Genomic DNA, 24,056 nt, shown 5'->3' with positions numbered 1-24,056 from the left:
GTTTTGTGGTTTTGTGGTCTTTCCAGATTTTTTTCTTCTGGTTGACTTCTGGTTTCATAGCATTGTGGTCAGAAAAGATACATGGTAGGACTTCAGTCTTTTTGTATTTCTTGAGACTTATTTTGTGACCCAGTATGTGATGTATTTCTGGAGAATTTTCCATGTGCACTTAAAGGAATGTGTATTCTTCTGTTTTAGGATGGAATGTTCTGAATATATCCAGTGTGTCCATTCAAAGCTATTGTTTCCTTGTTTACGTTGTTTAGATGATCTGCCCATTGATGTATACAGGGTGTTAAGGCCCCTACCATTCTTAAATTATTACCAATTACCTCCTTTGTTATTGTATACGTTTGGGTGCTTTCATGTTGGGTGCATACATATTTCCAATTGCTATATCTTTTTGGGTTACCCCCTTTATTATTATATAACACTCTCCTTTGGTTCTTGTTGCAGTTTTTGTTTTAAAGTCTAGTTTGTTGAAGTATTGCTACTCTGGCTTTCCTTTAACATCCATTTGCCCAGTAAATGTTCCTCTATCACCTCACTTTCAATCTATTGGTGTCTTTAGGTTTAAAAGGAGTCTCTTGTAGGCAGCATTTAGATGGGTCTTGTTTTTTGATCCATTCTCACACTCTAAGTGTTTTGATTAGAGTGTTCATTTAGATTCAGAGTACTTATTGATATATATTTATTGCCATTTTATTACTTGTTTTGTCATTGTTTCTGGAGATTTTCTCTATCCTTTGTTGTCTTGACACTTTTTGTCTCACCTTTGCATTCGAAGAATCCTCTTTAATATTTCTTGCAGGGCTGGTTTAATGGTCATGAGCTCCTTTAGTTTTTGTGTGGGAAAACTCTTAATCTCTCCTTCTATTCTGAATGATAGCCTTGCTGGATGGAGTATTCTTGGCTGCAGATTTTTCCCATTCAGGAAATTGACTATATCATACCACTTTTATTCTGGCTTGCCAAATTTTTGTTAAGAAATCCCAGCTAGCCGGGGCGCCTGGGTGGCTCAGTGAGTTAAAGCCTCTGCCTTCGGCTCAGGTCCTGATCCCAAGATTCTGGAATTGAGCCCCGTGTCGGGCTCTCTGCTCAGTGGGAGACTGCTTCCCTCTCTCTCTCTCTGCCTGCCTCTTTGCTGACTTGTGATCTCTCTCTCTGTCAAATAAACAAATAAAATATTAAAAAAAAAAAGAAATCCCAGCTAGCCTTATGGGTTTTCCCTTATAAGTTAAGGACTCCATTTATCTTGCTGCTTTTAAGATTTTTTTTCTTTCATCACTGTTTTGTAAATGTAACTGCAGTATGTCCTGATGTTGGCCTGCTTCTGTTGATTTTGATGGGAGTTCTCTGTGCCTCCTGGATGTGGGTGTCTATCTCCTTCCCCAGATTAGGGAAATTTTTAGCTATTCTTTTCTGAAATAAATTTTCTTCTCCCTTTTCTCTCTTTTCTGGGTTCCTATAATATAGATGTTATTCTGTTTGATGGAATCACTGAGTACCCTAAATATATTCTTGTGTTGCCAAATTTTTCTTTTTCTCTTTTATTCAGCTTCATTATTTTTTATTATTTTGTCTTCTAAGTCACTAATTAATTTCTCTGCTTCTTCCAGTGTGCTATTCATTGCATCAAGCCCCTTTCCAATCTTGTTTATTACATTCTTCATCTCTGTTGGGTTCTTTAACTTTTTTCCTCTGGTGGTATTTCCCTGATGTCTTATAATCTTTTCTCAAGCCCAGTGAGTATTCTTATGATTGTTGCTTTAAATTCTCCATCAGGCGTGTTACTTATATATTTTGTTTTGATCTCTGGCCTTGGCCTTATTTTGTTCTTTTATTTGAGGTGAATTTCTCTATGTTGGCATTTTTTTTTTCTAAGTCTCTGCCTTTTTGTCTGGGTTAGAAAAGCTAGTTATGTCTCCTGATCCTGGAAGTTAATTGCTTTATGGATAGGAGGTCATGTAAGTGCCCAGGGTCTGGTGCTTCAGGAAGTGTCGCTGGTGTGTGGTCTGCTGCTGTGTTCTGGCTTCTCTTTCCTTAAGGCCAGTTGTCAACAGAGGCTGTCCTTGCCTACTGTGGGCAATGTTTGATCCCTGGTCTGAATGTGATGAATTTTTAACTAGGTGTGTTCTGGTTTGCTTGTGAAGTTTGGTTTTTTACCACCTCTGCTGTATCTGGGGCCCTACAGAACTCTTTAGTCTGGAGATGTGGTGTGGACAGGGGTTTGTGTTGGCCTTTTTGGGGAGGGGCCCACCACACTGGGACCAAGGTAAGCTTGATTGAGATGTTCAGTCCCATGGGGGTGCAGGGTTATGGGGCTTGATGCATGTAAGTCAGGCAGGCAGTGTCAGTGCTACAGTGCTTCCCATAGGTGGCTTTGTACTGAAAGGCATGGGTGGAAAATGGTGCTGGCCAGTTCCTTTATTCTTAGAGACATGTTTTCATGAATGCTGACTCTCAGGAACATGCTCTGAGAAGAGTGAATATTCTTCTTACTGTTTGCCCCAGGAGCTCTTCAGTTTGCTGTTTCCATGCTCTCTGCCCTCCAGGTTTTTGTTTCTTCTCTCATGGAGCAGGGCAGTGCCCTCTGGGTTCTATGCCAGTCCAGCCTGTTGACTTTTTAAACTTCAGGCTTTAAGTCCCACTGTTGCATGAATTCACAAAATTCAGTTCCTCTCTTTATCCACGACCATGGCTTTGGGGAAACATACTCCTTGTTCTTCCCTTGTATGCTCCTCTATCTCTTTCTTACCATTTGCTGTCTCTGTCAAATAAATAAGCAAAATCTTAAAAAAAAAAAAAATGATCTCCCATCAGATCAATATTGAAGTCCTACTTGAACTCTATCTGTTATCCTTTCTGGCTGTCCTTTTACTGTGTCTCCTTGTGTGCCTTTTATTAGACTTCTAAATTCCTGATCTCATGTACATTATCCAACAGAAGAAGCTCCTATTATCTGAAAATCCATCCTGTGGTTCTTCAAAAATTCTATGCTGATTCTTTCAGTGTTCTTCTTTTAAAATTTGTTCATATTTTATGTGACCTTTAGGTCTCACAAACTTGAAGGCAAAGTTGTGACAAATCTGTAGAGCTTCCTCTTCTCACCCTCTGGTAAATGTCCTAGGGCCCTTGTTACCATCTCTGATCTGAAAACAACTGAGAGCCTCCCTCAAGACTGGAATAGTGGATCTTTTTTATATTTTACATCTGCCTATTCTTGCCTTTAACATTATTTTTCCTTTAGCATATGGGTAGACTTTTTTCTTTATTCTAAGAACCTTTTTTTCCTCCAGTTTAATCAGGCCCTCTCCTTTCACCTTCTATTCTTCAGGATACTGCCATTCTGCTATGATAGTAAGACTGGAATCCATTCTTTTTTTTTTTTTTTTAAAGATTTTATTTATTTATTTGACAGACAGAGATCACAAGCAGGCAGACAGGCAGGCAGAGAGAGGGAGAGGAGGAAGCAGGCTCCCTGCAGAGCAGAGAGCCCGATGTGGGGCTCAATCCCAGGACCCTGAGATCATGACCTGAGCCGAAGGCAGGGGCTTAACCCACTGAGCCACCCAGGAGTCCATTCTTATATTGCTCTAGTTTTCCTTGATTTCCTAGTTGGCATGATTCCAAAGAGACTGTGCTTTTGAAGTTCAGGTATTGTCCTTTTTAGTTACATTTTTTTTGGACTGTTGAATTTATAGTAATTTCTTCTTCACCCAACAAAGGTGATATAATTTTAGAATCTTCATTCCTTATTTATATATCTATCCAGCATGAAGTGATAGATTGGGCCTCTGAAATATAAAGGTGAAGCCAAAATTTACCTAATAACCAAATCCAGAGCTAATTTGAGACTGAGTGGTGTCCAATAATCATTAAGAGCCTATATTTAAGGGCACCTGGGTGGCTCAATGGTTAAAGCCTCTGCCTTCGGCTCAGGACATGATCCCGGGGTCCTGGGATCGAGCCTCACATTGGGCTCTCTGCTCGGCAGGGACCCTGCCTCCTCCTCTCTCTATCTCTCTCTTTCTGCCTGCCTCTCTGCCTACTTGTGATCTGTCTGTCAAATAAATAAAAATCTTTAAAAAAAAAAAAAAGAGCCTATATTTAAGCCACATGAATCTAAGAGATTAGCTTGCTGAAGATTTTTTTGGCCCAGGGCATGAATAGGAAATGGAATGTGAGCATCTAATGTGGCCTACTAAGGTCTAGCACTAACAATTAAGAAAAAAAATAATGTGGTAAAATATAATATAAAATTTACTATTTTTACCAGTTTTATTGAAGTATAATAGACATGTACACCTGAAATTAATGTTATAACATAATGATTTGACATTTGTACACACTGGGAAATGATTATCACAATAAGTCTATTGCCATCTGTCATTATATGTAGTTACAAAAATTTTTTGAGAACTTTTATAATTTACCCTTAGTAACTTTGAAGTATGCAGTACAATACTGACTACAGTCACCATGCTATACATTATATCCCCCATGATTTATTTTATAACTTGAAGTTTGTACTTCTTGACTCCTCTTCACCCCTTTCATGTACCCCCAAACTCCCTTCACCCCTGGCAACCACTGTTCTGTTTTCTGTATCCATGAGTTCTATTTTTATTATATTTTACATCAGTGAGACAATACTGTATTTGTCCTTTTCTGACTTATTTCACTTAGCATAATACCTTCAAGGTCCATCTATGCTGTCAGAAACAGTGAGATTGTGTTGTTGTTGTTGTTTTTATGGCTAATATTCATGTGTGCGTACCACATCTTTGTCTATAGCACATCTTCACCAGTGGACACTTAGATTGTTTCCATATCTTGGCTGTTGTGAATAATGCTGCAGTGAACATAGGGGTACATAGATATTTTCAAATTAGCATATTTGTTTTCTTTGACTAAAATCTGAACAGTGGAATTGCTGGTCATATAGTAGTTCTAGTCTTTTTGTTTTTGTTTTTGTTTTTTGAAAAACCTCCATGTGATTTTCTACAGTGGCTGTACCTGTTTACATTCCCACTAGCAATTCATGAACATTCCCTTATCTCAACATTGTTGCCAACATGTTAGTTCTCATCTTTTTGATAATTGCCTTCATAATAGGTATATGGTGATATCTTGTTATAGTTTTGACTTGCATTTTCCTGATTAGTGATGTTGAATATCTTTTCATGTGCCTGTTGGCCATCTGTATGTCTTTGGAAAAATGTCTATACAGGTCCTCTGCCTACTTCTTAAATTAGATTTTTTTGTTGTTATTATAGTAGTTTTTAATGTATTGTTGGATATTAACCTCTTTTCAAGTACATTCATATTATTGTACAGCCATCAGAGCTATTCATCTCCAGAACATGTTTGTCATTCTTAACTAAAACTCTAAACCATTAAACAGTAACTTCCCCATTTCCCCTTCTTTCCAGCCTCTGGTAACCACTAATCTACTTTGTTTCTATGAATTTGAATCTTCTATGAACCTCATAAGTAGTATCCTACAATATTTCTCTTTTTATGTCTAGCTTATTTTACTTAGAATAATGTCTTCAAGGTTCATATTTTAGCAGCTGTCAATTTCATTTTTAAGATTGAATAATATTCTATTGTATGTATAGATCATGTTTTCTTTATCAATCTGTTGATGAACACGGGGTGTTTCCACTTCTTGGCTTTTGTGAATAATGTTTCTATGAACCCTGGTGGGCAAATATCTGTGAGACCCTCCTTCAATTCTTTGAGATTTATGCCCAGAATGAAATTAAAGGATTATATGGTAATTCTAGGTTTATTTTCTTTGAAGAACTTCAGCACTCTTTTTCATAGCAGTCTTTCCATTTTACATTCCCACCAACAAAGCAGAGGGTTCTAATTGCACTATGTCCTCACCAAAACTTGTTGTTTTTGACAATAACTATTTTAATGGATGTTATTTGATTAGATTTTCAGTGCTCTTATGATTAGTGATGTTAAGCATCTTTTCATGTGTTCATTGGCCATTTGTATATCATTAGAGAAATGTCTATCCAAATCTTTTTAAAAATTGGGCTGTTTTCTTTGAGTTGTAGGAGTTCTTTATTCTCAATATTCTTAATCAAATATGGTTTTCCAGTATTTTCTCTCATTCTGTGGGTTGCCTTTCCACTCCCTTGATAATGTCCATTTGAGGCACAAAAAAACCTGAAGTTTTTTTTTTTTTTAAGATTTTATTTGAAAGGGAGAGAGAGCATGCATGTGCACAAGCCTGGTGGGGGGTTGGGTGGAGGTAGTGGGCAGAGGTCTATGGAGAAGCAAGCCCTCAATGAGCAGGGATCCAGATGTGGAACTCAATCCCAGGACCCTGGGATCATGACGTGAATCAAAAGCAGATGCTTAACTGACTGAGGCACCCCACGGAGAAAGTATAATTTATCTATTTTGTTGCTTTTGGGTATCATATCCAAGATTAATCATCACCAAATCCAATAGTATGAAGTTTTCTCTGTTGTGTTTTCTTAGCATGAGTAATTTGAAGGACTGGAACTTTCTATAGTGTGTGTCACTCAAAGACTTTAGGGCTGAGACCTAAATACTCTCCTGGCCAGAAAAGAAGGAATCAAGGTAGAAGGAGCAGAACCTCTCTCAGGAAAGCCCAGCAGGGCTTCTCTGGGAAAACCCAGCAGGCTTCTACTTCAGTCTTTTGGCCGGAACTGGTTATGTTGCCACTCCTGGCTATGAGTACTTGGCTAGGAAATACATAAAGGGAGTGGTGGTGTCTTTTAAACTGGACACATCACTGTCTAGAGTGAAGATAAAAAGAATGAACATTTGAGCAATATGGTATCTACAACAGGTTTAAATTTCACTTGGTGTATTGAAACTTTTTCAGCAGAATTGTTCAAAAGTTTGTAGCATGTAGACAGAATTCACCAGAGTCCAGTGTTAACATGTTAACTTACCCTACTTTTATAGTTAAGTCTATTTCTGGGGGTGGGAGGTAGGGTTTGGAGCAGTGGCCAATGATGCATAGGGCAAGACTTACTTATGCCTATATCCTATTCTTTCTTGGGAGTTTATACAATGTGTCTTTTGTACTACATCTCTGAATGATAAATTTGGGGTGTGTGTGTGTGTGTGTGTGTGTGTGTGTTAAGATGAATTTAAGTCTCCATTCTTTTAAGTTTTACATATAAGGGTGAATTACTATTGTGACCATGGGCATACCACAGAATGCCAAGTAACTTGCTTATGCTGCAACCAGCACTTAGATTTGGTTGTCTGAATGGTGGTCACCCTTTCCAGGGACCACCTACATCAAATAGGGTACACCTAATCAGGCCAAGTGTAGAGAACCTCTTTCCTATAGTGATACCTCAGATCTTGCTCCCTCTCTGGAAACTCATTCTCTTCTTTCATAATCTGGTTTGGATGCATTGGTGCCAAATATAGCTGCTCATTGGCAAACTGCTTCTGTCTGACCCCACTTTTCTCTACAGAACTTCTGGATTTGATTTCCTTTCTGAATCAAAAAGTACATACATATATTAACTTTCTTTCTTTTTTTTTTTTTTTTTTAAGATTTTATTTATTTATTTTACAGACAGAGATCCCAAATAGGCAGAGAGGCAGGCGGAATGGGGAAGCAGGCTCCCTGCCAAGCAGAGAACCTGATGCGGGGCTTGATCCCAGGACCCTGAGATCATGACCTGAGCCAAAGGCAGAGACTTAACACGCTGAGCCTCCCAGGTACCCCATATATTAACTTCTTTAAGATAATAGGTTTTTTTTTTTTTTTAATACAAGATATTGTAGAAGTTGTGACTTTCACAGTTAGTCTTTATAAATCAAGTTATAAGGAAAGAAAGTCAAATAGAAGACTCAAGTCAAAAGATAACAATAAACCCAAATAATGTTTTCTTGGGAATTTGTTCAAGACTAAAAGTACTTTGTTGTTTTGGATTTTCCTAATATTGAGTCTTAAATAAAATATAGTATTACCTCTGTGTAAAAGGAATCCTCATATTTACAGTCAACTATTTTACAGTTTCCAATTTTGTTCAGTTTAATTTTCCCTTAAAGATCTTTTTGGACCTTTTTTTTGACCATTTTATATTACCCTGAAGTTATGGAAATGATAATGTGTTGTGTGGTTTCCTGTTCCTGCATGGCCTTCACAGCTGTGACCACTTACCTTTAAATGGAAATTTCAGTCTCTACATTCTTTAGCCTTGGGAACAATGAGGTCTTAATAAAGAGAAATTCAAGAAATATAAGTGTAGTAGCTCAGCACTTTTTTTATCCTTCTGGCTTATTTTACTGATTCTATTCCTTAATCCTAAAACCTGGAACTTGGTTTCTTTTTTTTTTTTCCTTTTCTTTCTTTCTTTTTCTCTTTCTTTCTTTTTTTTTTTTTTTTTTTTATTGTGCCATTGTGCCATTCTAAACTCCATTTCAAGAAACAAGTTCCTATTTCTCATTTTTCTTCCCAGTGCACTGATTTCTCTGGGTTTAACTTCCTGTGTTTAATTTCTGAGCCTCAGCAGGAGATTCCCTGTATTTGGGCAAGTTTCACTCCTGTAAGCATTAAGGGAACATGGAATAAGCCTTCTAAATGTTAACCCTTTCTTGGTTTGAATATTAGACATTCCTTGTGAAACTGTAATGTAGAAGAGAAGCTCTTTTAATTCAATGCCCTGCATTCTGGAGCAGCTTAAAGGAGTGATGATTTAGTGCAGATAAGTTTCAAATAAAAAAATGACTGTTTTGAAAGTATGCTATTTTTGCCTGCTCTTTGTTATTATATCCCAACAAATATTGACATGTGTTCTTTTCTTACCATGCAGCAAAAAGTTAGTATTGCAGGGGTACCTGGGTAGCTTGGTGGGTTGAGGCCTCTGCCTTCAGCTCAGGTCATGATCCCAGGGTCCTGGGATCGAGCCCCACATAGGGCTCTCTGCTCGGTGGGGAGCCTGCTTCCCCCTCTCTTCTGCCTGCCTCTCTGTCTACTTGTGATCTCTATCAAATAAATAAAAATTTTAAAAAAGTTAATATTGTAGTAATGTTCTGTTTTGAGATTATGACAGTCTTCCTTATAAAATTATATATTTTGCTATGCACATTGCTTACATACAACTATGAATATTATGCTTTGTGGTTTCCAAATAATTTTTTTTTTCCCCACTCAGGAACTTTTAACTAGGATGGCCAAAAGATAGCTTCTGTTTTGCTTTGATCTATACAGTCCTATCCTTTTCTGAAAAGCAATTCTATGTGTCCTAAGTCTTTGTTTCTATACTGTAGCGTTTATGTCTCCTTCAATATTCTCTACAACTTGCCAAGCTGATGCTTTGTATTTTTATATTTAAGAGCTATATTTAGTTCTCGTATTCTAAGGGTGGTGGGTTTGTTGTTGTTGTTGTGTTTTCAAAAGTTTTGAGTCTTTTTTTTGGCCCCAAAACCTTGCTGTGATGATGATGGGGTATTTCAAATGTATTTTGATGGGAAAGATCATATCTACATTATGTTCTAAACTGAAAACAGATTTCCCACTAGAGAAGGATGACAAATATATTTCTTCTGTATATCATCAAACTGTTTTTAGAGTAACTTGGGGGTTTGTTTTTCTGCCCATCCTTTTATTGATTCAGCAAATATTTATGGGATGTCAACTGGTACCAGACATTTTTCTAGGTACTTGGGATTCAGCAATGACCAAAAAATTCCTGCTTGTGTAGAACTTAACTTTCTTGTTCAGTGGTTCTCAAACTTTGCTGCATATTAGATTCACCAGGGAGATCTAAAAATTCCTAGGCCTTGCTCCATGCCGATTAAATCAGTCTCTTGGGGTAGACACAGGGGGTCGGTATTTTTTTTTAAACTTCCCAAGTGATTCCAGTGTACATCTAAAAATGAAACTCATCAGTCTACAGCAGAAGTTATCACATTATAACACTGACCAGAGGATCTTGTTACAATTCAGTACAGTTTCTGAATCAGTACTCTGGGACTAGGCCTAGGAATTTGAATTTCTAAGTTGCCTGGTAAAGCTGCTGCTGCTGGTTTGGAGACGCAACTTGAATAACTGACGTAGAGCCTTGACACTCAGTTCATGGTAGCAGATCTGCCACAGCTTCTTAGAAGTAGAGAATTTCAGGCCCAATCCCAGACCTAACGAGTCAAAAAATCTGTATTTTAATAAGATCTCCAGATGACTCAAATGCATATTACAACTTCAAAAGATGCACTTCATTGCACTTTGTCACATGCATGTCATGTAAACTATAGATTTATTTTCTTTCTCTTGAACATACTCTTAGCATAAGTGGATAGTCACACAAGTTTTGGAGACAAAACACTATTGTGTTGATTTACAATGAAATAACCTGTTCTTTCTCTCTTTTTTTTTTTTTTTTTAAGATTTTATTTACTTATTTGACAGAGAGATAGAGAGCACAAGCAGGCAGAGGGAGAGGGAGAAGCAGACTCTCTGCTGAGCAGAGAGCCCGATATGGGACTCGATCCTAGGACCCTGGGATCATGACATGAGCCAAAGGCAGTCACTTAACCAACTGAGCCATTCTGGGTGTTATTTCCTATTTCTACAAGGGGTATATAGTGGCAAATACAAATGAAAAATAATAGGTTCAATTTTTCCGGGTTGAAAATAAGAGTCTCTCATGGTCTCCCACCTTTTCTTAAAACATTTACTTTAGAAAACTGTAAACTTCATTTTTCATCTCTTTGAAATGTATATAAATCCTTTAAAAAGACAAATATCCTCAAGCCAACACCTGGGAAGTATATCTTTGAAATACAATCAGGGGAGATCTTGCTTCTCTCTCCCTGGTTCTGTGAGGTGGTAGGAGCCTAGGTCATTCCTCCATGTTGCAAAACTACCTCTTTTCATAAAGCTATGGGAAATTAATTTTTCCTTTGGATAAAGCCACTTAGCTGATACAGATGGTCACCCCCAACTACCAAGTGAATTTGGGATGAACTCTGTGTGCAAATGGTTGGGTCAAATCCTCCTGATGACTAGTTGTTTCTCTTCTAGTGAGTTGTATCTGCATGGCTACATGAAGGGTGAGATTTTTTTGTGACTTTACAATCTCAGCAGATTGCCTGAAGTGCATATCACATTCTGGCTTAATGATTATTCAATTTTATTTTATTTTTTATTTATTTATTTATTTTTTTAATTTTTTTTAAAGATTTTATTTATTTATTTGACAGAGAGAGATCACAAGCAGGCAGAGAGGCAGACAGAGAGAGAGGAGGAAGCAGGCTCCCTGCTGAGCAGAGAGCCCGATGCGGGCCTCGATCCCAGGACCCTGAGATCATGACCTGAGCCGAAGGCAGCGGCTTAACCCACTGAGCCACCCAGGCGCCCGATTATTCAATTTTATTTTATTTTTTTATTTTTTTTTAATTTTATTTATTTATTTGAGAGAGAGAGACAGTGAGAGAGAGCATGAGCGAGGAGAAGGTCAGAGAGCGAAGCAGACTCCCCATGGAGCTGGGAGCCCGATGTGGGACTCGATCCCGGGACTCCAGGATCACGCCCTGAGCCGAAGGCAGTCGTCCAACCAACTGAGCCACCCAGGCGTCCCCGATTATTCAATTTTAAATTGTTTTTTTCTCTTCTACTTTTATGGAGAGATTTTTCTGGGTGGAAAGGAAAACCTGTTTTTAATTCTATTTCCCCAACAGACTCTAGTCAGTATTTTATTAACTTTCCAGATTACCTTCCTCCACTAGCCAGCCAGAGCATTCATTCTGCATATAAAATATTTTTGACAGGATGAGGATGTGAGGCATACTGGAATATACATCTTATAAAAATAAGAGTCTAATTCAGATTTTAAAGATTTTCCAATCTTTAAAAAATTCTTAACTATGGAATTGTTTAATCATATATAAAAATAGAATAGTATAGAGGAGCCTGGGTAGCTCAGTGGGTTAAGCCTCTGCCTTCAGCTCAGGTCATGGTCTTGGGGTCCTGGGATCGAGCCCCGCATTGTGCTCTCTGCTCAGCAGGGAGCCTCCCCCCTCCCCGCCTGCCTCTCTGCCTACTTGTTATCTCTGTCTGTCAAATAAATAAATAAAATCTTTAAAAAAAATAGAATAGTATAATTAACACCTCTGTACTCATTTCCAATCTTCTTTCATCAATATCCACTTTCTTTTCTTTCTTTTTTTTTTTTTGACTGAGGTGTTTTAAAGCATATCTAGATATCCTATCACTAAATGTGGAACTACTTCAACATGTGACCCTAATATACTTAAAAAAAAAAAAATAACCTCTCATTCATGGTAATCAAATGACACAAATGCCCATCAGTCGTTGAGTGGGTAAACAAATGTGGTACATACATATAGTGGAATATTTAACTATAAAATGAAGAAAGTGCTGATGTATATTATAATGTGGTTGAACCTCCAACACATGATGCTAGGTGACAGAAGCTAGATAAGAAAAGTCACATATTTCGTGATTCTTATTATATAAAATATTTTGAATAGATAGATCTGTAGAGACAGACCCGGATTGGTCATAACCAGGTACAAGAGGGAAAGGGGAGAGGGGAGAAACTGCTGAATAGAAAAAGTGTTCAGTATAGAGTGTTGGAATGGTTTTCGATGTGGATAAGGTTAGATGCACAACATTTTGAAAAATTTAGTCCTTGTCATCTTATAGGACAATAATAAGTGAAGAGGTTAATATTTCAAGCAATTACAAACTAAAAGGTTACAGTGAGAATCAACATTGTTTTGAGCAAAAATAATTGGGGAAATTCTTTAGAGCATAAGGTCAGGGATGACCTTTCTGGGCTGTAACATTTAAAATAAGGTCTAGATGTTGAAGAGAGGCTTCAGGTAAGGAAGAGGTTGACAAGTTTGAGGAACTGAATGCAGGTGTGGGTAATAGATGAATGTGCAGACATTGCCTATGAAGGGGCTGGGCCTGTAGCTGGCTAACAGTGTAGTTTAATCAATGGGACCTGCCATTCTTTAATGAACTGAATAGCTGAGTCACCATCTACTCTTCCCTCACATTGTGGTAGGATGAGGATATTTATATAGAGGCGTCAAGGACGATCTTCTTTTTATTTATTACTCTGTTCATCTTTTATGAAGCAAAGAGGTATAAAAAATGCTAATACAGGATACATATTAGGTGTGTGTGTGTATATACTAGGTATATATGTTTAGCATATAACAAGGGTATATATATATCTTGCATATAATAGGGATATATGCTAGCATACAGTAATAAAACCATTTTTTTTTTTTTTTCAGAGAAGGTTGGGGTGTAAAACCAGACCACCAAAGGAACTTGGGGCTAGGTGAAGGAAATAGGAGACTGGAGGGAGAGGAATAGGGACATCAAGGGAAGGAAACCATCTCTTCTAGTGTATGGTGGATAGAAATGTGGTGGGTATCAACTCTTTCCTTCTAAGCTGTGTGCCACAAACAAAGCATTCTAGCTCTGGAAACATCAGCTGTGAAATAGGAACTATATCAATACTCCCACAGAAATTGTATGGGGTTCAGATGAGATAATGTTTGAAATCGGCTCAGCAGGTTGTCTGAGACAACGTAAACCCTTAAATGTTTTCTTCCACTGTGGATATTACAACTTTCTAGATCTTCTTGAATTCATATTTTGTTCTCATGTTTTTATAACTTGAATTCATATTTTGACTTTCTTTTGGCAGGGGGGGCTTTAACAAATGCCCCTTTTGAGAAGACTGTTAAAAGCTTCTGAATGGCCCAGATTTTCTCTTCAGCCTCTTACTACACTTTAAAGAAGCAAGAAACTTCTTTGTTACTAGAATTTAGGTTACTGACTATAGTCAGTACATTCATACTGGTAATTCAAACAGCAAAATAGTAATTGAATTCAACCATTATTCAAACATGAAGTTGTTTCACTGAATTAAATAGCTTAGATGCTTTTGTGTATGGAAGCTGGCAATGCTTAGAAGCATTTAGGTATCAGATGTAAATAAAGTGTGGTATTAAATGCTTTAAAGAAGGATTGAATTAGATACAAATAATGTAGGTTTACTATTTCTAGCATCTTTAACAGTTACTCTTTAGATTCATAACACATTTTTTTTTATTACATTTTATGACTCTCTTATATTTACAGAAACAGAAGTTTGGAAAGGCAAACGGAGTTGCCCATAAGTAGTAAATTGTAGTAATAGGGTCAGAATTTGTTTGTTGTCTTAACTCCCAAGCCCAGTATTCTTTCAACACATAAAGATCTGGGTCGATAAGGCATATTCACTTACTTAGCAACTCAGGTTGAGCATAACTATCCAAGTAACAAATCTATAAGCTCTACCCTTAGAGTAGGGGGTATTCATATAGTACAACCCCCCTAGATTTATAATCCAAAGATAATATGCTCAAATCTCACCTTTACCACTTACTGCTTCTGATGAGTCACTTTGACCTTGAGATTTAATTCCCTTTGGTGAAGATAAAATTATAGAGTATAGTGAAGCCACTGAGAAAGTTAAAATGCTCTGTAAATAGAACATCCCATTGATTACAAGATACTGATTTTGTATTTGTAAAATTTTAATTTTTGAGAATTATGACTTTCTATATATTGCATTTAAAATATTTAAAGAATGCTTTAGTCAACTGTGGGATAGGTTTAACATTTTCACATGGGACAGTTTTGCCATGAAACACTTTTAAAGTAGGCAGAGGATTCATTTTTTTTTTTTTTAAGATTTTATTTTATTTATTTGAGAGAGAGAGACAGTGAGAGAGAGCATGAGCGAGGAGAAGGTCAGAGGGAGAAGCAGACTCCCCATGGAGCTGGGAGCCTGATGTGGGACTCGATCCCGGGACTCCAGGATCACGCCCTGAGCCGGAGGCAGTCGTTTAACCAACTGCGCCACCCAGGCGTCCCCAGAGGATTCATTTTAAAGAATGCTCTTATCCTATTGTTTGTTCAAATCCATACAATCAGAGGTTATTTAGAATTCTGTCATACCCCATGTACTACTCTTTAAAAGATCTTTAAAAACTATTCTGACTCCCCCTCTCTTCTGGATTGTAGAGGTTAATAAGTTCCTTAATATGTTAACTACATTAAAAAAAAAAGATATTTTTTAAATTCGGTCCTGCAATATTTTCAATGCAAGTGTTCTTCCGTTCATACCATTTGGGCGCTTCAGTTGCAGAAACAGTCGAAGTACTTCTGAAAATGCCGATCAGGGAATATTCTACTAATTGCTTTTGATCTGCCTTAAAGAGAGCAATTAGCAACAACTCAAATTTATCTTTGGGGATACTAACATTCTCATGACCAAACTTGAGTTTTTGGTCCTAAAATCTTATCATAGAGAAAATGATGCTTCTAATCCCATGAACGCATTCGAAGAGTTATGCTGATATTTTTGTCAGATCTTCTCCTTTGAGACACAAAGTTGAGGTCCTTTTTGCCTCCTGAGGGGTTAGGTTTCACACGTGTTTATATTTAGTACCTGTGGGAGTCTAAATTGATGATTAATGGTTGAGAATCCTTTTTAAAAAATGTTTGGCTGAAGGCAGAAAATAAAGTGCTGATTGGTTCATTAAGCAATTCAATCCCAAACCGTAAAAAGTTTTAAGTTTAATCCTGCCTGAAGCCTGACTGATCCTGTCATAAACACTTTTCATAAACCTTCCACTTAAACCCGGTCTTGTGGTTTTATTAATCTAGCAATAATTCAAAATGACACCCCATGTAGCAATATAAATCTATAAGATGAATATCATAAAACTTGCACCATTACAACACCACGGGTAATTACGTATAAATGCAGTTTCCTTTAGTTAGGTATGTCTCCCTGAATTGCTGCTTTTGCCTTAGCTGAACAGATGTGTTGACTGTAATGCTGTCTCAGTGTGCTGGTATGCCTGAAGGAAAAGACAGAAATGCAGACAGTCCCTGATGATAAAAAGTTCTGGAGTTTGGAGAGCCTGATTTGCAAAACTCAGGGAGCAATTTAGCAAAGCCCTGTATTTGCGGAGTTTCTAGTCTCTGGGAAGATTCCTCTTCTGTGTTGGTGTGTGGAATTTTTAGCTCTTGGATTTAATGGCTGTATTGATATTCTGTGGATGTATCTGGGCTCATGTGCTTCAGGCACACTTTTAGAAACTCCAAGTCCCAGCTGTCAGACTTTTTTTTTTTTTTTTTTTTTTTCTTTTTCCTTTTGAGGAGAGGGGCTTTTTAGTTCTGAGTCTAGGGGTTAGATGAACTCTCAGACTAGATCATAACAGACTTAACAGGATTGGAGCAATACAAGATTTCTAAGGTTATTTGGAACAGAAGACTGCATGTTTATTTTAATGGGGCAGAGAGACCTTTCCAAGAATAAGCCTAGGAGTCCATAAGAGCTAGGAGTTTTTTTTCATATGCCTGCTATAGTCGCTCAACTGCAGCAATCTACTCTCAAATAAAAACAAGCCTTGAAGGAGTTGAACCCATGGGACATTTAGGCTTTTGTAAGACAGGTGTTGGCAAATATCTGAAGCCATAGCATTCCTCCTCTCCACCCCCCACCCCCACCCCAGCTTGTGCTTTATGGGTTTAGACTGATGATACATAAGAAGGATCTGCTTTGTGACAGGAGATGAAAACCAAGGATTACACAGTATTTTAGCACTGTTACAACTATAATTCAGTAAAATACATATGTAATTGAGGATCTTCTCCACGGCTAGATTTTGAAATCCCTAGTGCTTATTACAGCACGGTAGTTTTCCCCAAGATTAAGATTTGGCATTCTTACATGGAAGTCTAAGACCTCCACAACAACTTCTATGCATTAAGTACTTACCAGATTTGTGTCTCCAAAAACTTGCATTCTTTTAGTCTCCCAAATGTAGCAGTAGGTGGATAACACAGAAATAATGTGAACTTGAATATCAAACAGTTGGCAATTGGCGCTGACCTTTGCCCAGCTCCTGATCTCCATAAAGGCAGAGGGTGTGGTGGTAGGCTAGGGTTATGTGGTGGTGGTGGTGGTGGTCAGGAGAGGGGTGGTTGAGGAAACAATGGACAGAAGGGTGAAATCCTGTGGGAAAACTTCAGGCATTCAGCAATCCCCTTCCTCAATAGTAGCAAAGGAGTTAGGATCCTGTATTCATCTACTGATAGTCTCTGGACCCATTCTTTTTTGACTCAGGCTGAAACTCACCCCTTACTCCCTGGCCCCTAAACTACCATATTCTTGGAATCCCTGCTTCTGTCTTTGAAGCCCCTTTGATATTTAAATTGGAACAGAAAATTATTAGAGGTGTCAAACCTCAGCCAGAACAGATGGATTTAGATGAATCCCTCATTTCATTAACTTTGTGATGACGGAGGCCTCTGTTTTACCCAAGGGTTTTTTGTTTTTGTTGTTTTACTCCATTTGTTGCTGTCTGTCAAAGTTTTTACTGGTGTACAGGTAGCCTCATTTTAGATAGCAACCACTATCATTATACACAAACAATGGAAAAGGTTTTAATAAATATTGACTATATAAATAATTCTCTGTTGAATTATGTGGACTATTACCATCAGGGAGAAATATTATAGTAAGTCAAAACTGTAAGCTCTGTATAGTACAGTTTTCCTATACCAAAACAAATAGATATTTGCTAACTTTTCATCTTTATGTGATCGAAGCTACTTTCTGATTTCCACTTCCAGGTAGTGCAAACGATTCTCTTATTTACATTTACTCATCACATTCAAGACTCTCCAGATCAATATTGAAGTACCAGAGACCCAAGAAACGTAAGAGCCAGAATCACAACTGAATTTATTATCCTAATTTTGCTGCTATCCCAATAGATACTTTTATTAGAATAATTATAATACACAGTAGCGGGCGCCTGGGTGGCTTAGTGGGTTAAGCCGCTGCCTTTGGTTCGGGTCATGATCTCAGGGTCCTGGGATCGAATTCCGAGTCGGGCTCTCTGCTCATTAGGGAGCCTGCTTCCTCCTCTCTCTCTCTCTCTGCCTGCCTCTCTACCTACTTGTGATCTCTGTCAAATAAATAAATAAAATCTTTAAAAAAAAATACACAGTAGCAAATACTCAATAGCAAATACTCATTGTGGTAAACTCTTTGCAACTATTTACCTAACCCTTTTAATTGAATGCAAACAGTTGGATATCTTAAATTAACACTGGCTATTTTCCTTTAACCTTTAAAATAAGACTGCTTGAGTTTGTTTTGTTTGGACAAGGAGTCTATGTTTATCTACTTTGCCCTTCTCATGTCAGGGGGGGTAAAAGAGAGAAAATGGACTCTTCCTTAGAGCAAATGGAATTCACCCTTCCTCTTTTTACTACTTTTGCTAAAACATTACTAATTAGGAGAAAAGAGAAAGTTAACAGTTGGGAAATTCTTTAGAGCTTTTGAATGAATGGGGAAAAGCAGAAAGAACTTTCGTTCAGAGATAGAGTAGGATCATGGAACTCTACCTCTGAAACTAATAATACACTATATCTTAATTGAATTTAAATTAAAAAATTGAACTTGTAAAAAAAGGTATCAGCAATCATACTGTGTACTCAAATGAAATCAATGTTAATTAAATTAACAGCAACAAAAGAGATAAAACAGGACTTCTATAAGCTCTTCCTCAAGATTCCTCCCTCAGGGTGGCAGGAGGGTTTCCCTCAATGCAAAGCAATTCTCGAACACTAGCTGGGGGTCTGCTAGTTCAACTCAATTCTGACACCATCTATCAGGAGATAGAAAGAGCATCAGATTTTACAGGCTAAGGGCTCAGTCCTACAAGACTTCCCTCTACCTCCAGTTTGTAAGCCACAGGTTGTTACCTGTGCTTTTGACCAATAGGCTACAGATTGCACATTCCAACATCCTCTTCCTCAGATTTGATTAATTTGCTAGAGCAGCTCACAGAACTTAGGGAAACACTTAGCTTTACCAGCTTATTAAAGGACATAGTATAATATGAATCCAGAGCCAGATGAAGGAATATATGCAGCAAAGTATGGAGAAAGGGTGTGGAGCTTCCATGCCCTCTCCAAGTATACCACTCTCCTGGGACTTCTGTGTGAGTTCATCAGCATGGAAAGTCTTCGAACCTCTGCCTTTTTTTTTTTTTTAAAGTGAAGGCTTCCTTACACAGTCATGATTGACTAGGTCCAGCATATCTCCCCTCTCTGGGAGTTGAGCTAGAGCTGAAAGTTTCACCCCTGTAATCACATTGTGGTTGCTCCCGGTGACTAGTTTCTGCCTTTGAGTGGGGTCCAAAAGTCAGCTCAGAAACCTAGCAAAAGTCAGCTTTATGCTCTTACCACAGGAAATTCCAGTGGTTTTGGGAGCTGTGAACCAGGAACTGTGGACAGAGACCAAATATATATGAAAACTAGGTTTTTATCATCTGAGGGGCCAAATATATAGGAAAAACTGTATTTTTCTCATCTCAGTGATCAAATATATATATACATACATATATGTATATATGTATTTACAGATCACCATATCTTAGTTGTTCTTTTTACATTCTTGTCTTTGGATAAGAACACAAGAGTTTTGTAGTTCTAGAATTTGCCATCTGTCTTACCAAATGGTGTTAAGGTAGGGAAGAGCAGTATTTAAACACACAATGTGTGTGAAAAACCTATTTAAGTGTCTTAATATATTTTTGTTCTCAGGTCATAAATATTCATAGAGATCAATTGTTGTTTATCCTAATAGTCCCATACTTTGACATTTTCTAAGAGGGACAGAAGACTCTGGAAACCTTAACTTTAAAATGCTTTTTAAAATTTGTATTTTTTTAAACTAGCACAATAAAGTTCTTTTTGGTGTACAGTTCTGAGAATTATAACAAATGGGCAGTGTCCTTAACTACTACCATCAAGATATAGAAGAAGCTTATTACCCCAATTTATTTCCTCATGCTGCCCCTAATTCTTGACAACAAATGATCTACTGTGTCTGTGTAGTTTTACCTTGTCCGTAATGTCGTATAAATGGAATCATCTACTATAAGGTTTTTTGATTCTGGCTTCCCTTACTTAGTATACTTCAGGTTTATTTATGCTGTTGTGTCAATTTGTTTCTTTTTATTTTCTATTTTCCTTCATCAGTTGAAAGATAATAGGGTTGTTTTTCAGTTTAATTCTGTTATTAGAGGACATACTTTTTCTAGGTTCTTAATTCTTCAAATTTGTTAAGATCTGTTTTATGGTCTGTGCTTTTTATGATCTCTCATAGGCCCCTTTATCCTTCTCCCTATATTAGAGTTGTCACACACATATAATGTATATCCTATACATACATTAACAGCACCACCAGGAAATACTCATTTTGTTTTCTTCAAAAAATGCATCTTTTGGGGACGCCTGGGTGGCGCAGTTGGTTGGACGACTGCCTTCAGCTCAGGGCGTGATCCTGGAGTCCCGGGATCGAGTCCCACATCAGGCTCCCAGCTCCATGGGGAGTCTGCTTCGCTCTCTGACCTTCTCCTCGCTCGTGCTCTCTCTCACTGTCTCTCTCTCTCAAAATAAATAAAATAAAAAAAAAAATCTTTAAAAAAAAAAAAATGCATCTTTTAAAGAACTTAAGAAGAATATTGTCCAAATGTTTAGCATTTGTTACTTTTCATGCATGTATCAAGTTCTAAATTTCTTGCTAACATTTCATGAACATATGGATGTTACGATGGATGCTTTTAAAGTATTCGACTGATGATTTCAACATCTAGGTCATTGTGGGATTTTAATTACTTGATTGTCTTTTCCAATGAGAATTGATCAAATTGTGTTGTATTTATATGCTGATATATAAATATTATATATTATATAATTATATAATATATAAATATAATATTTTGAATTTTACATCATGTGTTTTTTTGTCCTCCAGATAATGTTGATTTCTACTTTCTCACCCCAACCATCTTAAATTTTGAGGTAATCAGCCTACAACCTGGGTAAGTTTAGACCATTCATTTTATTTCTCTTTCTGTGGGTGGGATTTCTAATATCAATTCGTTTTTCAAAACCTTTACTATGTTGCTTTGACTAAATTCTGTGCATGCCACTCAGGGCTTATTTTAGCAAGTAGATCATGTTTTGCATTATTCAGCTCTTATAACCTTTGTAGTGAATTGGGTTTGTATTGTGCATATAGCATATGCATGCAGGGGTGAGCCTGGAACTTGTGCTGGATCATGGAATTCCCGACTCCATCTCTCTACTTGACAGGAACACCCCCGCCCCCAACACACACACTTTTTGGCTTCTAGGATCCACTGTGCCTTGTTCTCTTTCTAGAAAGACAGGAATTCTCTCTTAGATTTTTGCTGTCTATGCCCGCTGAGTAGTTCCATAACTGGGGTCATCTTCGTCAAAGCCAGGAAAGAAAGGATGATATATTAAGTTTGTAGAGCTGCCATAACAAATTGCCATAAAGTGAGTAATTCAAACCATAGAAATTTGTCTCATTGCTCTGAAGGCTAGAACACTGAGATCAAGGTGCTGTCAGGGCCATATTCCCTCTGGCACTAGGGAGATTTCTGTTCCAGGGATCTGTTCCAGGCCTCTCTCCCAGCCTCTGGTAGCTTCTTGGTGTGGCAGTAAGGTTGTGATCTTCACATGGCATTCTTCCTGTGTGCATGTCTCTGTGATCAAATTTTCTCCTTTTATAAGGATATCAGTCCTATTGGATTAGGGACCACCCTAATGACCTCATTTTAACTTGATCATCTCTGAAAGGACACTATATCCAAATAAGGTCACATTTAAATACTAGGTGTTAGGAACCCAACATAAATTTTGGAGGGATACGATTCAATCTGTAATAGGTGAAGGGGGGGGTGAGGGGCAGTACTCTAGGAAACTACTGTACTGGCCACTTCAAGTATTGACTGTCCTTTTCAGTCTACTTACTACTTTTCAGAGTTTTTAGGTAATTTCCTTTTTGTATTTTGTTCAGATATTTTTACTGTAGTTGGTTTACTTCCAACTGGTGGTTGTAACTTTTAAAAATAAAGATATTTTAGTTTTAGGGTTGTACAAGTACTTCTTAGTTTCAAGGAGATGTGACAACCAAAATGAGAACCACAGTTGAAATGGATGGCAGGTTAAAAGTCTATTTGGATGAGAACTTGGGGTCCAATATGCATGATAGTAGTTTGGAGTTGAGGTGAAATATTTTCCAGTCTCTGAATCATTATGATTCAGAGCAACTGAGCCTCATACTCCAGTTCTCTTTCAGTGGTGCTACTCTTGATTGATTTCTGGGGTAAGATATTGACAGTATGGTTAGGACTAGAAAAATAAGTTGTATATTATTTCAGTGGTTGCTATTTATGGTAAAGGTCCCTTCAATTTATCATATACTCATTTATGGCTTTCTGGGGTTACAAGGGTATATTAGAAATAGTTCCTGAGATTAAGGAATCACAGTCTAGGAAGCAAGAGAGAAATGTGGCTAAATAATTGTTGTATTGATATGTTAAGTGCTCTGAGGTAACTCACAAGGTAGGGATGGGGTGGGAGGGTTAGGCCAAGAATAGGAATAGGCCAAGAATAAAGAAAATTATTTTACTATGGGGATGGAGTTGAAATAGGGATTTGGAGAAGGGCTGGTTTAGGCAAAACAGCCTTTAAGTGTCAAGGATGCTCTTTTATACATTTCTTGAATATTGATTATCAAAAAGCATTATGCATTAGTGCCCTTAGATGTCTGTTTGGTGGCCAAGACAGAGATGAACAGGACCTAAGGAAAAAACATATTTCAGACAAAGGACTAAAGCACTTGCTACTATTTTTGAGATGTTCTTCTAAGCATTGATCTAAGAAACAACACACGGGATGGAAATACAGAAAGACCTCAGGAGAATGAACTTTTATCCCCACAAGCACATTTCTATTTCTTTGGTTCATTACATTCAATAATTCAGAATGGTTCATTCACGGTTTGATCTGATAATAATCAGGCCAGGAAGGGGAAGTAATTTGTAAATGCCATCCAAAGTTAGGTTGTGCCCTGAAGTCTTTTATTGGAAATCTTATTTTGTTTTGAAGTTAATTGGAGAACAGTTAATTGGACAAGGCAGTGGAGGAAGGATTAATTTAAGTTTCTATGAAAATTGGCACTCAGGACTTCTGTGAACCATGGAGGGCTAAATTTGTAAGGTGTGCTCTTGCCAGTTATTATCTAGCACAACCATAGTGATATGTATCAGAAAGCGAGCCTGCCAACAGAACAGTTTGGGCTGTTCTTCTCTAAAAGGCTCTCTTATACTATTTGAACAACCGCAATTTCAGATAGCACATTCCAAAATTACACTGAATTGATCATGTTGCAATCATCGTCGAAAACAAAAAGGTTGTTCTCTGTAGTATGAGAGCAACCCATAGCCTCAGAAGGATGACATAAGTAAATATCGATTTGAGTTGGGGCTCAGAGTCACTATTTACCCCATCTGTAGTCCACATGTCTACTAATCTCTAATTTCTTATTTAAAAGGACATTGAAAATGAATCTTAAGTATGGAACAAATTCCAGAGTCCTAGAATTACGACAAGTACCTCATCGGTGCTTCCATTTTTACCTCCCCAAACTCCAGAGCATGCCCTGCATAATCAACGATTCAGAACCTCTTACCAAACCGTAACAAAATATGCCTGCCTTTTCACACCTCCTAACCTTTACCTAGGGTCCCTTCAGGGCATGTATTGCATGAAGGACTGGGTGTGGTGCATAAACAATTAATCGTAGAACACTGAAAAAATAAAATAAAATTTAAAAAAAAAAAAGAAAAGAAAGAAATGCACTCCCTGACTGTCCCAGCCACCCTGCCTAGAAAATCTATTTGTGCTTTATGACTCTGTTCAAACAAGTATCACTTCCTCTCTAGTGCCTTTTTGGCTTTCCTAGGCAGTTAGTTACTCCCCCCCCCACCCCGGTAAACTTACAGCAATTTAGTCATACTTCTATTATAGCCCTAATTAAATTGCATTTCCATTTACTTAGTTACATTTCTCCCATGTCTTCTTGGCTGTTGGCTCCTTTGTCATTGTTTAC

At 37.6% G+C, this 24,056-nt stretch overlaps 1 protein-coding gene across 1 annotated transcript in view; it reads left to right on the top strand.

The window, feature by feature from the left end:
• Positions 1-24,056, top strand: part of LOC122894505 — a 102,028-nt gene that overhangs the window by 48,695 nt on the left and 29,277 nt on the right. Inside the window, exons 3-4 of the mRNA XM_044232340.1 lie at positions 17,690-17,776; positions 20,889-20,955. Of these exons, the coding sequence (XP_044088275.1) occupies positions 17,690-17,776; positions 20,889-20,955 (154 nt within the window). The remainder of the gene's footprint in view (positions 1-17,689; positions 17,777-20,888; positions 20,956-24,056) is intronic.

Source organism: Neovison vison, chromosome 13 (genome assembly GCF_020171115.1).
Source record: "Neovison vison isolate M4711 chromosome 13, ASM_NN_V1, whole genome shotgun sequence".
Classification (NCBI taxonomy): domain Eukaryota; kingdom Metazoa; phylum Chordata; class Mammalia; order Carnivora; family Mustelidae; genus Neogale; species Neogale vison.
The sequence above is the reverse complement of the archived record's forward strand: the minus strand, read 5'-3'. Positions and strand labels throughout refer to the sequence as shown.